The sequence below is a fragment of the Astatotilapia calliptera genome, chromosome 7 (assembly GCF_900246225.1).
Source record: "Astatotilapia calliptera chromosome 7, fAstCal1.2, whole genome shotgun sequence".
NCBI classification, from domain to species: Eukaryota; Metazoa; Chordata; class Actinopteri; order Cichliformes; family Cichlidae; genus Astatotilapia; species Astatotilapia calliptera.
Window position 1 is genome coordinate 31,147,601 of NC_039308.1, and position 17,231 is coordinate 31,164,831.

Consider the following 17,231-nt stretch of genomic DNA (forward strand, 5'->3'; position numbering starts at 1 on the left):
CACTTCACCAGCAGCTGCGGAGACAGAAAATATATGGCAGGATTGCACTGGCACGATCTTAAAGTCACTGAATAATCCACAGGACTTGTTGAGAACATTTTTATTTCTATGTTTATATTTAGTTGTCCTTTCTAAGGTGTTATTTAAATGTGTTGTCATGAAGGCATCCTTACTCTTCTTTAACTGGATGACATCCTAGGAGGTGCAAGTTGAAAGATTAGTTTTCCTGTGTGCAGATTCAAGGTGTTGGATGATTAGTATTAGTCAGTGTTGGGCAAGTTACTTTGAAAAAGTAATTAATTATAGTTACTAGTCACTTCTTCAGAGAAGTAACTGAGTTACAATATTCTAAAAGTAATTAATTACTTGAAAAGTAACTATTGCGTTACTTTTTAAAAAAATGGTTTAACCCTCTGGGGTCCAGGGTATAATTGGCCATTTTTAACTACTTTTGATTTTCCCTCCACATTTTACCTTTAAAAACTATTTACTTTGCCTAGTTTGGTATCATTCTTTTCACCACAACCTCACGTTTCTGAATTTACAGTTATGTTTTCATTTTGACTGCATTAACACAATTGATCTAAAATCAGACAAAAAACATAAAATCAGAGTAGAAAAAGTTATATTTTTTACTGTAACAACCACAAACATGTTTAATGAATCATATTTCATAACTTTAAATGCAAATATAAATTGTCAATTTTAAAATCCTATGCACAAGTTTTGCAAACAACAAAGTTATTTGCAGCCATTTACCTTTTACCTTGATTTTTTTAAATAACCATTTCAAACTATTTACAGAACAATCAGCTGTTTTGCATCAATAAGATGCCACACAAATTATTTGTGCCACTCCAAAAAAATAATTTCTGTTCACTATAAAGGAGAACATCACAGCCTGATACCTGCAGGTCTGACAGCAGCAGGTGTATCACTCCTGTTTGTTACCTGGAGACAGCAGTCGCCTCATTGTTCTGACAAACAGCACAAAACTATCCACAACACTACACACTAACTACACAAGACAACACATTAACTACACAACACTACACACTAACTACACAAGACAACACATTAACTACACAACACTACACACTAACTACACAAGACAACACATTAACTACACAACACTACACACTAACTACACAAGACAACACATTAACTACACACTCCAAACACGCTAAACTTCACAAATCTCTCACACCACAAAACTCGCTCTCTCTCTTTTTCTGCTGTCTTTCTTTCTCTCTCTCTCCGTCACTCCTAAAACTTTCTGTTTTTTGTTGTTGTTTGCTCATAAGCAGAGAGTGCTTGCTAGCGCTGTCCTTAGACAGTAAACGTGACGAAACTATTGAGGAAAAAACACGTGTATATATTGTTTATCATGACTCACCTTGTTGCTTTGTCATCTTAAAGTGGTCATGTGATTGGCTTACCACGACTACTTTATTCTTCCTCAGTCAAACAGCAGCACTCATGCAATTGTTTTGCCCCCTTAGCTCCAGGTGTTGTGCTAGAAAGTGATCGTGATTATCGTCCGCGGGAGCGCGCAGCTGCTTAAAGCTGTAGCATCCAGATTACTTACAGCTACTTCCGTACAACTGATATAAGATGCGGTAAGCTGAACACAACTTCAACCGTCTGTTTGTTGAAAAGTAGTAACAGACCGCATTTTCTTGTTAGTAACGGTAACGGCGTTGTAACGATAGGTGTTGGGTCTAAACTCAGACCCCGCTGTATCCAAGACTTATTCCCATGAAAGAAAAACAAGGCAACAGTGTTCGATCGATTTCTTGCGCAAGGGAGGCCTCTCGTCTGTGACCAGCACGTTGAAATGACCACGCTGGTGGCCTCCTCTCGCCGCCTTTTATTGACAAACTTCAAACAATAGTAAACAAAACACCTCCCCTTGCAACCCCCTTTGGTTACAAAGACAAGGCACTGTATGTAAGTGTGTGTGTGTGGGTGTTATGTGAGAATGTGTGTGTGTGTGTGTGTGTGTGTGTGTGTGTGTGTGTGTGTGTGTGTGTTTGATCAAAGGGTCATAAAACCTAAAAGCAGGAACAACATCCTTGGTCATAAAGAGGGTAGTCTTCCCCCACACCCAATGTATGGTTTACCAAAGATAACACAGTGAAACCATACAAAGGGTAGGAAGCTCTACCAAACATCAAACAGATCTTCAAGTTAGGATGTATCTACAATAAAACCTCCGAACACAAACTTCAACCGTCTTTTGAAAGTAGTAAACAGACCGCATTTTCTTGTTAGTAACGGTAACGGCGTTGTAACAATAGGAATAGTAATTAGTTAGATTACTCGTTACTGAAAAAAGTAACGCCGTTACTTGTAATGCCGTTATTCCCATCACTGGTATTAATTAGTATTACACATTTTCCTCAACAAATAATTCAATATAGTTAACATTTTCCAAAGGAAAATTAGATGCTACATTTTGTACTTTAGGCCTCACTGGGGCTTAAAAAGAGTCAAATTCTGTATAATCAAAACTGTTATTATGTCTTTTTGGTCCCCGCCTGAGAATCATTATATATTTAAGTTTTCACACTAAAATGTTTAATATTGAATGATTGTAATACGAGTTTTACGGATTTAGGCAGCCTGCAAACATTAAACTAATAACAGCTTATTTAGCATACTATACAGGAATGTCAAGGAGTAGTCCATGGTGTTTTCCATGGTCCATGGTTACGTCCTCATAAATTGTCAAAAATATTATGACTACTATGAAATCAAGTCATGTGATGTGAAACAATACTGAAAAATATAATTAAATCCATTTTCTCCTACAGGATTGGGCCAAGGAGGACTACAGTGGTGGCTGTCCAGTTAATGTCATGGCACCAGGTTTGCTAACATATTACCACCCTAGCCTGAGGAAGCCTTTTGGCAGGTAAACACCTTACTAATGGCATATATACCAGTGAATTACAATACTTATTCTCCCTTACATTAAAATAACTCATCGTCCATCTGTATTTGTATCCACACAAGATTAATATTAATGTTTTCAATGGCTAAACGTGTGGAGTTATAGAATTCACAGTTGTAAATGTTAACATAGTACAGAAGGTGACAGGATGAGAGATACTGAGAATATTTGCTGAATGTTTATACTATTTTTATACAACAAAAAATAGGTCTATTCTCCCTGCCAACTAGGTATTACTCACTAGCACCCAGTGCGTACAGATCATTGACATGAGTCGTGGGAGTGATTACATCTTTAATGATACATAGCATAGTAGTCCAGTTCTAAAGAAATGGCAAGAGGTCATCAGGAGGGGTGTTCTCATGGGAAAATGCCCTATAATCCATTTCTAATGGCCTCTTCAGAGATGCACAAAGCTGAAAAACGAGAGAGAGCAAGAGAGAGAGCGAGAGAGCGAGAGAGCGCGAGAGCGAGAGAGCGAGAGAGCGCGAGAGCGAAAGAGCGCGAGAGAGAGCGAGAGAGATGGGGGGGGGGGGATCCAGGTAATGCATTTCCATAATGACATCAAGTCCGTGGGGAGCAGAGGAAGCTCATTACATAACGTGACTGAAACAGCAGAAAGGTGATGGTAGCTCTCAGCCACATCCCTACCCCATATAGGAAATTGATTCTCAAGGGCATACTGTAACCTTGACACAAATCTAGCACATGTAATGAAGACAAACCCAAGACTGGTGGACAAAAATGCTGCTGGTGCTTCCAAGGTAATGTATTTACCAGTGCAAAAAATTTAGCTAGTGTCCCATTATGGGATTTGACATGGTCTGTATCTTTATACTGACAATGTGATTTTTACACTTCACACACTGACTAATTATTCTAGGTTAATAATACGCTTGAATAGACAGCATGGAGGATGTTTGAGAGCAGAGAACAGGGTATGTGAGGTGTGAGGAAAAACCAAGACATATGAATAAACTGACCTCAGTAGGTTTTACACCAAGTTAGCATTTTGTTTAAAGAAAGATTAATTCTTTAGTATAAATATAAATACGTAGTTTAAACAAAAGATCTCTGTTTTTTACCAAGGGAGGATAATATGTCAAATCCAAAACAAGCACTGTTGTGCCCCTTTGTGAAAAAGGAGCAACTAAAAGTAGCTTGCTTGGTTTACACTAATTTGATTATATGTTTAATATAATTCCCGGGGCTTGCATCATTGTATCACTGAATTCTAACAACTTACAGAGCTATCACTCTCCATCGGATCTATGTTAAAGTCTGCATCTATTCAGTCAGTTCATGATTAGTCTGTGAGTCCCATCTAAGTCTGTCTTAACAGCAGCAGCCTCATTCTAAAATACCAGTATGAGTCCCTGTTCCAGTAGTTAAGGCCTGAACTTTCTTACTGTTTACAGGTGGTTAGCTCAAGCTAAAATAATGCAAAGGAAAATTAAGTCATGACAGATTTTCCACAAGCAAACCTTCAGGGGAACCACTTCATTACTGATTCTTTATGTATTTACATGGTTTACAATAAATTACATTTTCTTTGAAAACAAATACATTCTTTAAGCAAAACTTATCCTTCTGAATTTCTGAATCTTGATTTTGCCATAATCAAGGAACACTGATATATGACTAGGAAACACTGCACAGTAGGAGTGCTGAAAACATGCAAGGCACCCCCACTTTAAATGGCTGAGAAAAAAAAAAAAAAAAAAGATACTGGCCACCAGTTCTACCCCTCAGCCTCAGGAGTGTTTTCAGAAAAGTTGATCTCAAGATCAAAGGTTTCGAACTCACACAGGCGACTGCATGTATGGGATGAATTTAAAAACCCACGTCACCTTGTTCTCGATTTATTGTGGTCACAAGATTTTTAGAAAACTTCAACTTTGACCATGACATTGAGGCCAAGGTCACCCGGGGTTCAAACTTGTCTGAGACGATTAGTTGCTTTAGTTGGTATCAATTTTAAAATCCTAGTTGACTTCATCATTCCCAGTTTTAGAGACTGTATAAATGTTATACTTGTGCATATATCCAGCCGCACCTGTGTTATATGACTGACTTTTATACCACTACTTTTACATCCCACACACATTTAAGCTCACAAAACATTTCCTTTATTTTGAAAGAGCGCTACAGTTATGACGGCTGTCAGCTGAACGGTTTCACTTACTTCTTATCATTTAATCACCCATTTAAACAAGACACCAATCAAGTTCAATCAGGGCCAAAATGCAGACGTTTTAATTTGACAAGCTCTCGTTCTTTTCATCATAATGCTGCGGCTCATTATACTGTTTACTGCCACCTGCTATGCATGCCACTGTAATGGCCGAGTTGATTGATTTCCCTCTCCACCACTTCTGCATGTTTGATTTTTTTTTTTTTTTATTCTTACTGGATATATTGCTTTCCTTTTTCATTATCATGTATCCTATATCTCAATGATATGAATCACTGCTGCATAAATCCATTACAGAGTACCCCTCAAGCAAGTGTGTAATCATATGCTGCAGTCAATTATCCTATAGTTGAGGTGATGTCTGGTACTTCCAAACATACATTCTGGAAAGCTAAACTTTACCTCTAAGCTTAGGCAGTTGCGTGTTGTGAGAGACAGACTCAGCATTACCAGCTCATTACCAAGCTCTCTGACATCTCAGACTTGGGTCTTAAAGTCTTAGAAATTCTGCTGTTGTTGAAGTTGCCTATTGGGCTGGACTAAACAGTCAAAATCCTTATTACACTCAACAAAAATATAAACGCAACACCTTTGTTACTGCTCCCATTCCCCATGGGATGGACGTAGAGACCTAAAATTCATTCCAGATACACAATATAACCATCCCTCCCAAACAGTGGTCACAAATCAGTCCAAATGTGTGGTAGTGGGCACATCTGCCATATTGAGATAATCCATCCCACCTCACAGGTGTGCCACATCAGGATGCTGATCTGACATCATGAATAGTGCACAGGTGTACCTCAGACTGCCCACAACAAAAGGCCACCCTGGAATGTGCAGTTTTTTACGCTATTGGGGGTCTGGGGACCCAGAACCGGTCAGTATCTGGTGTGACCACCATTTGCCTCATGCAGTGCAACACATCGTCGCATGGAGTCTATCAGATTGTCAATTGTGGCCTGTGGAATGTTGGTCCACTCCACTTCAATGGCTGTGCGAGGTTGTTGGATATTCGTGGGAACTGGTACACGCTGTCGTATACGCCGGTCAAGCACATCCCGAACATGCTCAATGGGTGACATGTCCGGTGAGTATGCTGGCCATGCAAGAACTGGGACATTCTCAGCTGCCATCTGCCCTGAACAATGTGAACCATGATTCATCTGTGAAGCGCACACCTCTCCAACGTGCCAGACGCCATCGAATGTGAGCATTTGCCCACACAAGTCTGTTACGGCGACGAGCTGGAGTCAGGTCAAGACCCCGATGAGGACGACGGGCATGCAGTTGAGCATCCCTGAGACGGTTTCTGACAGTTTTTGCAGAAATTGTTTGGTTGTGCAAACCAATTGTTCCAGCAGCTGTCTGGGTGGCTGGTCTCAGACGATCTTGGAGGTGAACCTGCTGGATGTGGAGGTCCTGGGCTGGTGTGGTTACACGAGGTCTGCGGTTGTGAGGCCGGTTGGATGTGCTGCCATATTCTCTGAAACGCCTGTGGAGACGGCTTATGGTTGAGAAATCAACATTCAATGCACGGGCGACAGATCTGGTTGACATTCCTGCTGTCAGCATGCCAATTGCACGCTCCCTCATTGCTTGTGGCATCTGTGGCATTTTGCTGTGAGACAAAACTGCACATTCCAGGGTGGCCTTTTGTTGTGGGCAGTCTGAGGTACACCTGTGCACTACTCATGATGTCAGATCAGCATCCTGATGTGGCACACCTGTGAGGTGGGATGGATTATCTCAATATAGCAGATGTGCCCACTACCACACATTTGGACTGATTTGTGACCACTGTTTGGGAGGGATGGTTATATTGTGTATCTGGAATGAATTTTAGGTCTCTACGTCCATCCCATGGGGAATGGGAGCAGTAACAAAGGTGTTGCGTTTATATTTTTGTTGAGTGTACATTCACACTGCAGCTTTGCCACACATTGACCCTCTGTTTACTCCTGATTACGCTCTATTCTTTTAGCACCTTTGCTGAATGGTATTTTAGTTGTTCAATTCAGTGTTCACATCTATTTGTGGATTTCATCGACATAGCCCATGAAATCCACAAATAGCCATAGTGTGAATAGAGAGTAAAGACTGTTTGTTGCAAAGACATCAAACACTATTGCTCAGACAACAGAAATTCATCAAGCATATTTGCCAGTAGGTCAGCTGAGGTGAAGCCCTTCTCAGTTGCATTGATCAGTGAAAATTGGTGGCTGCTGTAGTTTCAGAAGAACCTTAAAACCAGTTAGATGAGGTTATGTTGAACTGGACAAACATAATTAAAGTAGTCTAGATCAGCGGTTCATAAAGTGTGTGCAAAGGCCAATAATGTGGAACCCAGTGCAAATGAACAAATTTTAAAAAGCCGGGGGGGGGGGGTTTAAATCAGCACACCCATTATTCACACACATTAAACTCATAACTTCAACTGGCTTGATTTCCTCTAACACAGTTATCACATGCAAGGAGGTAACTACCATGCTCCTGTATCATTATTCCTATTTTATTTTTATTTTTTTTGCATATTTGTCACATTTACAAGCTTTAGATCAAACAGATTTTAATATTAGATAAAGGTAACTCAGGTAAATGCAAGTTTTCTGTTTCATTATCCAAGGGAAAAAACTGCATGCCCCTTAGTAAGTTAATACATACATAACTCGATAAATTTATTTATTTAATTTAATTCAGTATTAAAATGCAATTGATGGCCTAAAACATGTAACTGCACACAATCATTGTGGTGGTGTAAGCAATAGCTTCTAAGTATCAAAACTGAGTTAGACTGGCATCATTTTTAACCAACGTGATTGGTTTATACGTCTTATTGTGGCATATGGTTTTTCCCTTTTTGTGGGTAGCCACAAACAAAGAAAAAAAAATTGTATGAGAACAAAAGAACCAATCATATGTACCAAATTAAATGCATGGTTGCCATATGAAACCTTAGATAACCCACCTCTGACCGCAGGTCATTCAGATTCACTCCCACTGAGGAGGCAAATAGTTTTTTTTTTTTCATAGATAATATAAAACAATAGGACAACAGTTACTACATAATGGACTGGCACTCTTACTTGCTGTAGGGCACTTGAACCACCCGGAAGATTGTCTCTCTTTAACCTGGAGAGGCTGTGAGTGACTCCATCAGGTCACCAAAACGTGGTACAAAAACATATTATATCCCAAAGAAAAAAAATCATCCACATAAAAAACCCTCATCATATCTAATAGTATGTTGAAGTACCTATAGTGTAGAAAGCTGTGAATAAAAAGCTACAAATCTCTAAAACATGCCATCCTCAAAAGGGGATTTGTCCAGTGAAAGCAAAAATGATCCTACATTTTATTGGTGTTAGATTCCAGTAAGACTGAGCGTTGTGTTAAAAAAAAAATCAAATTAACCATCATCTGCGTAAGGTGTGCAAACGCAAACATCAAAGAGACTGCTGGCAAAAAATACATAGTCAACAGACACAGGGAGGCAATGAGGTTAAGGGATATGTCCAGTTGCTACCTATATATCCGCAAACAGGTGGATAATTTACAGATACGTCCATAAATATTTGGACAATGACACAGTTTTTATAGTTTTGCCTCTGTACAACTCCACAGTGGATTTTAACTCAATCAGGGCGTGATTCAAGTGCAAGCTTTTTTTACTTTTAATTTAAGGAGTTTAATACAAATATTGCATAATTAGAGCCAGTTTTGTAAATAGTCCAACATGTTAAAGCACTTAAAAAAATATACAATTGACTGAAAAGGAATTTCACAGCACGACAAGGCCTGGTCCTTTGTTATTTCAAGAATAATTAATTAGTGTTGAACTTACTTTTGTTTGCTCACCGACGATGACTAAAATGCAGAATAATTTCCTTGGTTAGTAAAAATGCCTTTACAAAATTTAGCCACATTGAGAACTCTTGCTTGACTTTGTCAACCTGTATTACCAAGAGAGACCTTCATAAATATAAACACAGAGAGTTTGCAACAAGGTACAAACTGGTTACAGTCAAGAACAGGAAGGCAGCCACTGGCACTAGTATTTATTGACGTTTTAACTGCTGACAGAAGTAGAAGGATGAAATTTGATGTGTTGACAGCTACTCTCCGCTGTGCTCAGATAATGACCCAAAGCATAGTACAACCAACAACCAAGTCAAAAACCTGATCTCAATCTGACACAGCATGTTTTCCACATATCAAAGACAAAACTGAAGTCAGAGATGCCCACAAACAAGCAGAAACCAAAGACAGCTACAGTAAAGGCCTGACAGGGAATAACAAGGACGGAAACACAGCATTTGGTGATCCCGATGGGTTCTAGACAGTCTTTGACTTTACTGGATTTTCACCCAGTTATTCGAAACAGTCATTGTCCAATTACTTTTGTACCTCTGAAAAAGTAGTAGACATTATATAGCTGTAATTCCCAAACAACTAATGCAATGCTTTTGTTAAACCCCTCTGAAAGCCTGCACTTCAGTCACATTTTGATTCTATGAGCTAAAATCTACTGTAAAGATATGCAGAGGCAAAATTCTGAAAGTTTGATTGCCCCATATATTTCTGATCCTAACTGGTATCAAATGATCAGTGTGCAGTTGTTGATCGTAATTACGACTAAAAATTGTTGTTGCAATTAAGAACCAAGCAGACAGAAATGACTGTAGATGCCCTAATAGTCATTTTGTCACTACCTCTTCTGGTGAAAAACAACAGTGTGTATAAAATGGCCCAACTCCAACTGCTAATTTGAATCAGCCAATGCAGTAAGCACCCTTTAGAGGTAATTATTTACTGAAATAAATTCTCAAGGAGGTGCACAATTCAGTTCAGTGTACAAAAAAATGACAAAAATTACCTCTCGAAAAAATAGAAACAATTGACTCGGCTAAGCACAGATAGACTATCATCCAAAAGCACCAAGCCATGACACCCATCCCAATCTGCATTGCATGTTTAGTTTCTGCAGAATCTCAATTACAGGATCAGGTCAGGAAACGTTACGTGTTATTATGCTTGTTTAGGAGCTCATGTTTGGTTTTCCAGACCTTCCAGACAGTTCTTCAATACTATCCTACCTCTCGCTTCTATAGCTATTTGATTGGATCTTTGAAAAAAATAGCTAACCTGTATCAACAGCAGAGGGTGGATAGTGGCCTCTTTGCATAATGTAGCTGATGATAAGGGACAGTAATGCATGCACTGTAGGTTTGGGTATCGTCACTGATTTCTAGAATCAGTTCGATTCCGATTCACAAGGTCCCGATTCGATTCGATCCACGATTTCGATTCGATTCAAATTGGGGAAATTTTGCCTCAGACAGTCAGAAATATTATATTTACCAGTACTGACACTTGTGAGACTGCATCAGAGGTGTAAGAATCACAGCAGGTGCCTTTGTGTCAAAGTAACTGAGGATAAAACACAGAAAAACATGACGGAGATTTTCCTGGCCTGGCTTTTTATAGTAGATAGCCTTAAAAATATTCTGTAGTAGAACAAAAACAGAAGAAGACCATCAATCAGCATATGAACATTACCTGATGCTGCTGAAGTGAAGCAGAGCAAAGTTACGGAGGTTTTATTAGAGACACAGCTAAGCATTTTGCAGTTTGTCATAATTTTAAAAAGTTTACATTTCTTCGGTATTGAACAGCAGAAGTGAGGCTTCCTTGTCAGAAGTCATTAAAAAAAACAAAAAACAAAAAAAACAGCGGCTGACAGCGTTGTACACCAACGGTAGACTAGTGGGTAAAAAGCAAGCGAATAATGCAGAAAATGGAGATTTTAAGATGGGAAACTGTTCTTAAAGTACACAGAGAGGGAGAGAGAGCCCTACAAAGTGTGATTTTATTGTGGGGGAAGCAAAACAGCAAAAGTAGGAGGGAATTCATGACGATGTTTATGGGAAGCGAAATGTGAAGCTTAGTTTGGATCTTCTTTTGCTGCTGGTTCAGTGAATTTTGGTTGGAGAGTGATGAAACCTGCAGCTTCAGAATCTAGTGCAAAATAAGACGTAAACACAAAGCGCAGATCCGATGCATCAGAATCTTTGAGCTGTCTGCTTTCAGCCGCGACGGTGTGAGAAAACCGACGTCTCACTGATTCTGATGCGTCAGATTTGTGCTTTGTGCTTATGTGTTTTTGCACAATCCATTTACCTTCTGTCATTTGCTGTCTAGCTGTTTGTTTAAATAGTTTTGTGAGGTTTAACCTGAGATTCTGGGATTTCTGACAAAATACATGTATATTTAAAAATCAATTCAGGATCTTAATGAATCGATATTGCTTTATTCAAGCTAAAATCGATTTTAATCGATAAATCGATAATCCAAACCCACCCCTATTTAACAGAGCTTTTGTCTACTGTGTCTTTGGGATCACCAGATGAAAGCAGCTACATGCATTGCCATGGTATCTCTATAGTCTATGACCAGCGTTTGTTTTCCAGATTTCTTTCATTAGCTCAACAACAACACAGCACTTCTTTTGAGAAACCCACAATGATAGACTCTTACCAGTGACATAGCCCTGCAGTCTGCACAGTCTGACTGAAGCTTACTTTGACAGCAATGTGTTCAGATCTGAAGCACATGATGTGGACTGATGTTGACAATAAAGCTGGATACCATGGGCAGTAATTTGTAAGATTTATAAGACATTCTTGGCCGTATTGTCATTACATGGAGCAGAAGAGGTGGATGAGGAGCAACATCGTTACTGTGCTTTTCCAGGCAGCAAGCCCTACAGCGTTGAACAGACCTAATCTAATTTGTTAGTGGGAGATTTCAGTGCACAGAGACATAGACCATCTAAGCCAGGAGAGATTTGTTTTATGGGTGAATCTTAAATTGTATCTGTTTGTGAGAGGAAATCTTATCAGTCAACACCATCATATGTATTATTATTTCTTAAGACATCATAAATACATTACTATCATGTATTGACAAGGGCAAGGGAACACTGAACTTTGTGTGTATTCATATATGAATCACTAAATTTCTTGATTTACAGGATACATTGGGCAGGAACAGAGACAGCCACCCAGTGGTGTGGATACATGGACGGAGCGGTGCAAGCTGGTCAGAGAGCTGCTCTGGAGGTGCTGGCTGAAGTGTCCCACATGACTCTGACCACAGAGGAGCAGGAAGAATTGCAGCGCATTCAAAATGTCAAGAGTGCTTCTAAGCAAAGACCATCATCCAAACTCATGTACCTGCCTACAAGCAAATCTGTGGTTATAGCAACACTGACAATAGGAGCCATTCTTCTGCTGGCTCAGCATCAAAATACAGTATTAAAGATCAAAGAGTACTTCACAAATGCCTTTTCACCAATCAAGCACAACCTTCTGCTGTGATAACAAAAAACCCTGTAAACCAAGAGTACATTTAAACAAAAGCAATAAATAAAATAAATAAATTTAAAACAAGATGAAGGATATATTGGCAGCAACCAATGATATCAATTTCAAAAAGTTTTCACAAGATTTTCAAAAAACTTGACCTCAGACCTCTGATCTTGAGGTCAGACCACTGAAATTGGAACTCCATTCAAGGTTTTTAGTAGTTGCACCTGGGGTATCAATTTGAATGGTCTCCTTCTCGAGTTATTGCATTAACAAGCTTCCACAGTGCCCGTCTGCCAGCCGGGCAAGGTGACAGCAAAACCCCATCAGCCTTTTATGGCTGACGGGTAAAAAGCTACAGGTTTTGCTGGAATCTAAATTATTTTCACTAGCAGTGACTACAAAAACAACAACAACCAAATGCCCCCCCTAAAGTCATAAGGTTGTGCTTATGACATTAGGACCAGAATGCAGGACCTTTACATGTACTCTACTTTTGCTTGCAAGATGTAACTAATGAAGTGACTGGTGAATACAGATATATGTGGTAGAGCCTTTGGGAAAAATAGCTAAGAAAACTCAAAAGAAACTATTTATATAAATAGGAGGGGAAAAAAGGTCGGCACTGCAGTTAAAACCAGTTTGTCATGAGAAAATCAAGCCTTTACAGTGTATGCCTTTTGAGGTCTCACACAAAGCCATAACATCTGGATGAAAGGTTTGAAGCTATTCCACAAGCATGTTTTTTGACTCACAAAACCATCAAAAGATGAACGAGCGCAAGATGGATGAACCAGTCACACAATGGACATATCCAAGAGAAGGTGATTTAATCGCTATCACTTGATTGCACAGTCGATTGAAAGGATTTTTGTCACTTCCAATGTCTCCTCTAGAGAGAATCTCAAATGCCCACTAATCACTGTACGGTAGTCTGTGACTCCGTTGGCGCCATGGCTTTCCATTTGTCTTTGTTATCACTAGCTTGCACTGAATCAACTGCTTGTTCTCCCTGGTTTCACTTAAGCCAGCCCAGGCTGAATCAAGGCCAGTGTCCTAACATTTCTGAACATGTTTGATTATTTGTAGCATTTGATTACTGACCCATTTTTTGTTGAGAGTCAAATGAGCTGAAATCAGTGCAATGGTTCTCGTGTAAGTAAGTTCTGAATAAATTCAGTATAAAATGCAAAAAGATGCTTATGTACATTTTTCTATGAGTCGTCTGTAATACGTATAGTGGATTGTACTATTTTAGAACTCCTCATTGCTCTCAGAGGTACCTTATTATGATATATGCCATTGCCAGCTCAAGGCACACATGCAGTAATGTACCATCTGGGAGAATGGCAGCTTGCCTCGTCGGTTGCTATTTTTTACATCATTAGTTGAAATCCAGGTCTTGATTTTAATGATAAATGCATTCCCATCCCCATTCCCATTGGGATATCATGAGTACTAAGTAGAAAATAGTTGGCCAAACTATTGTGTTGAATGAACATGTGCAACATAAGTGAAACATGAGCCTCAAAAATGGCTCAGATTTTTAAAACAAGCATCAGCATACAGTGTCCATGTTAAAGTTTAACAAGTGTAGAAGCATGGATGCAAAAACCTAGTCATCACTGATAATAATGCCATAGTTCATTAGAAGTATAAATGCTTTGTATTTTTTAAAAATGACTGAAGACTGAAGCCATGATATTGTGGTACATCAACTAAAAACCCAAAACAAATTTCAGCATTTTTTACTATCTCTTGAGATTTTGCACTGTGGAGTGTTTTTTTTAATCCAATATCAAAGAAAAAAACAACAAAATAACATTTCTAGCAAAGTCTCTAAGTAATGTTCCTGTAATTACTGTAGCCTCTAAACACCTGTCAAATCACTTGCCATGGTGTTTGCCTTTGGGCAATAGCACCAACTTTAAAAATTCATACTTTCCAGTGCAGTGTAATCAGGGTGTGTAGCCATAAACAACGCTTTTCACAGGACTAAACCAGAACTCAGCTAGTTTAAATAGATGTCATTATTATTTATTTAGACACGCAGTGGCTTGTGAACAGAAGTGTAACATTAATGCAATCATTCAAAACTGGAAGAAAGGATGCATTCATCACGTGAGCAATTAGTTGATACAATGCCGGCAACTATGTTTATCCTGTCTTTTCTATTGTTGTTATGCAAATATCCTATTAAGAGCCACTGAGTTAATGCTTGCAAGGACTTCCTCGTGGCCTCTACTGCCATTTGTCAGAGAAGACTTTCCGTATTCAACAAACATCATGATTTTTGAGGCCCTTTTAAAACTTGATGAGTCATTTATGCAGCTGCTTTAGCAGCTGTAATTTACTCACTTCAAAGTGAGAGGCCAGTTCGCTTTAGAATGTAATGTATACAAGATGATTTTCTAGCGCCAATTTGTACCCAATACCAACATCCAACTTTGTTTTTGTTTTTTCTTTGAAGAGAGAAAAAGTCTGGAGGAAAATGATGGGCATATAGCACATCTGACTTTGACATTGATATTTATGTTCCGCCTTAAACCAGCAATAAGAAATATGCTGTGCCAATTGCACATTTCAATCCTCAGAGTCTGACAATGACTCATGGTGAAGGGTTCAAAAAAAGAAAGGATCAAAATATATGCAGCTTGTGCATCAAACTCTGGTGCTCACAATCCAACTCAATTTGGTCAGAGATACATTTATGTTAAAAGCAGCCAAAGGATCATCAATTCACGAGCCTTGAGAAAATAAACAAATAAAAATGGAGACTGGTAAAAGAGCCCTAGCAGGAGTGCTCATTTCTTCAACTTGAATTCTTCAGCAACTTCCATCTGGAGCTACCTGGATATATACTTTTCTTTTTCTCTGACATGTGGTAGCACTATAACTGATGTGTGAAATCTGGTAAGCAGCCTTCAAAACATTGTCATCACATCGGTTTACTTTACTATTTATTTTATACATAACTGTTTACATAAATCATGCAATAGAATCTTACAAGACAGAGTTGTTTAATCGTTATCACTTGATTGCACATATTTGATTGACAGGATTTTTATCAGTCCCACTTTCTCCCCTGATGAGTATCTCCTAACACCCACTGATCACCGAGAGGCAGTCTGGTGCCATCCCTTGCTATTTGTCTTTGCTAGCTTGCAAAAGATCAACAGAGACAGTTGTTCCGAGTTTCACTTAAACCAGTCACAGCTGAAACACAACCAGCAACCTAAAGTTTCTGTCGCATATACAGGCAGATTTGTACTAGGAGTCATAAAAAGACTGCAATAGCAACTGGGTGTATAGACAGCAACCCAGGCAACTAGACCAAAAGAAGTGACCGTGCTGCCAAGCATTCAAGGGGATTCGGAATGAATTGTCATTCATGAATACACGAGGAAATTAGATACTGACAAAGCACAGAAATAAAAACACTCACTGCCTGCGCATTTAGCACCACGGACAGTGACAGCATGGACTAAACAAGAAAGCGCCGTGTTTGTGAGCCATATACAAATTAAGCCGCAGAAGAACAGAAGCACAATAATGCCAACGGGTAAAAATAAGCTTCACTCACCCTTGAAATAGCTGAAGGCGGACAAAGTCTCAGTTAAGCCGTGTGAAGATAGCATCTCTCCACTCATTAGTGCACTTGCGGTAAGTTCTCTCGAAGGCCAGCTGCAGTAACTTGGCCTTCTGTGAATTAAACCATGTTCACTGTGAGACTGAATCATAACTTATTTCTTATGTGGAAGTCGAGGAAAGAGATCTTTGAATGCTGCATTAGGGTGAACAGCGTTTGCTACCATCTGTCCTCATAATGAAATCTACAGATCCCACCCCTGTCTTTAACAAGGGCATAATCTTCAAAATGACTTGATTATAACTGAGGCCATCATCATCGGAGAGTTGACAGAGCTCGACGTAAAGCAGCACGAGAGAGTGAAGGAACACCTGTCGCTAAAGAAAACATTGTTTAGCTTTTAGCTTGAACTGACAGATGTCGCGATTACAAATGGTTGGTTTTCTTTCCCTTTTTTGCTCCAGCCTGGGTCCCAGCTCCTCCTTCATGTGCTACAGAGAATGCCTTTGTATTTGGCACAGACTTTGTGTCACAGGAAAACAATTTTACAAGTCCGTCGTCTCAGTCAGCCGGCTTGAAAACTAAAGCGCCCCATCCACTCACTTCCTGTCACATTAATTTTCACCTGTTGGGGAAATCCCATTAACAAATCCAACGTTCTATCCTTAGGTACATGTAAGTCCCACGCATGAAGATGTATTACTTTCTCCTTTTATTCAATACAATTTAATTTAATTCTCATATAAATATATACAGAAGTAAAAAAAAAATTAAAAATGGATGGATACCGTACTGTAGTTGTTCACTCAGAGAAATCACAAAGCAGTCATCGTCGTACTGTTTCAGTTTCAGTTTCCTTCTGTTTTGCAAATATAAACAACAACTTAAGAAGGTACATCAAGTTCAATACCAATTAGCACCTTTTCAGCTACAAGAGAGATTTTGTAATAATTTACAAATGATGAGAAATGTTTCAAAACGATGTAAAATGTAGGTTTCACCACAACTTGATACTTTAAAACTATCGTTAGTAAGGTGATAGCAAGTTAAATTAATATACGCACTTATCACTTTGTTAGGTATTGGACACTTTGCTAGTACCAAGTTGGAGCCCTTTTGTTAATT

At 39.0% G+C, this 17,231-nt stretch overlaps 2 protein-coding genes across 4 annotated transcripts in view; one reads left to right on the forward strand and one right to left on the reverse strand.

The window, feature by feature from the left end:
• LOC113025979 (probable flavin-containing monoamine oxidase A) overlaps positions 1–13,720 on the forward strand; it is a 57,064-nt gene extending 43,344 nt beyond the window's left edge. The window contains exons 11-12 of the mRNA XM_026174310.1: positions 2,817–2,917; positions 12,184–13,720. Of these exons, the coding sequence (XP_026030095.1) occupies positions 2,817–2,917; positions 12,184–12,529 (447 nt within the window). The 3' untranslated portion in view covers positions 12,530–13,720. The remainder of the gene's footprint in view (positions 1–2,816; positions 2,918–12,183) is intronic.
• Positions 1–16,697, reverse strand: part of vsig8a (V-set and immunoglobulin domain containing 8a) — a 91,453-nt gene extending 74,756 nt beyond the window's left edge. For all 3 annotated transcript variants that reach the window (XM_026174319.1, XM_026174318.1, XM_026174320.1), the window contains exon 1: positions 16,101–16,697. In XM_026174319.1, coding sequence (XP_026030104.1) covers positions 16,101–16,257 — 157 coding nt within the window. In that variant the 5' untranslated portion in view covers positions 16,258–16,697. The remainder of the gene's footprint in view (positions 1–16,100) is intronic.
• Between the last annotated feature and the right edge of the window lie 534 nt (positions 16,698–17,231).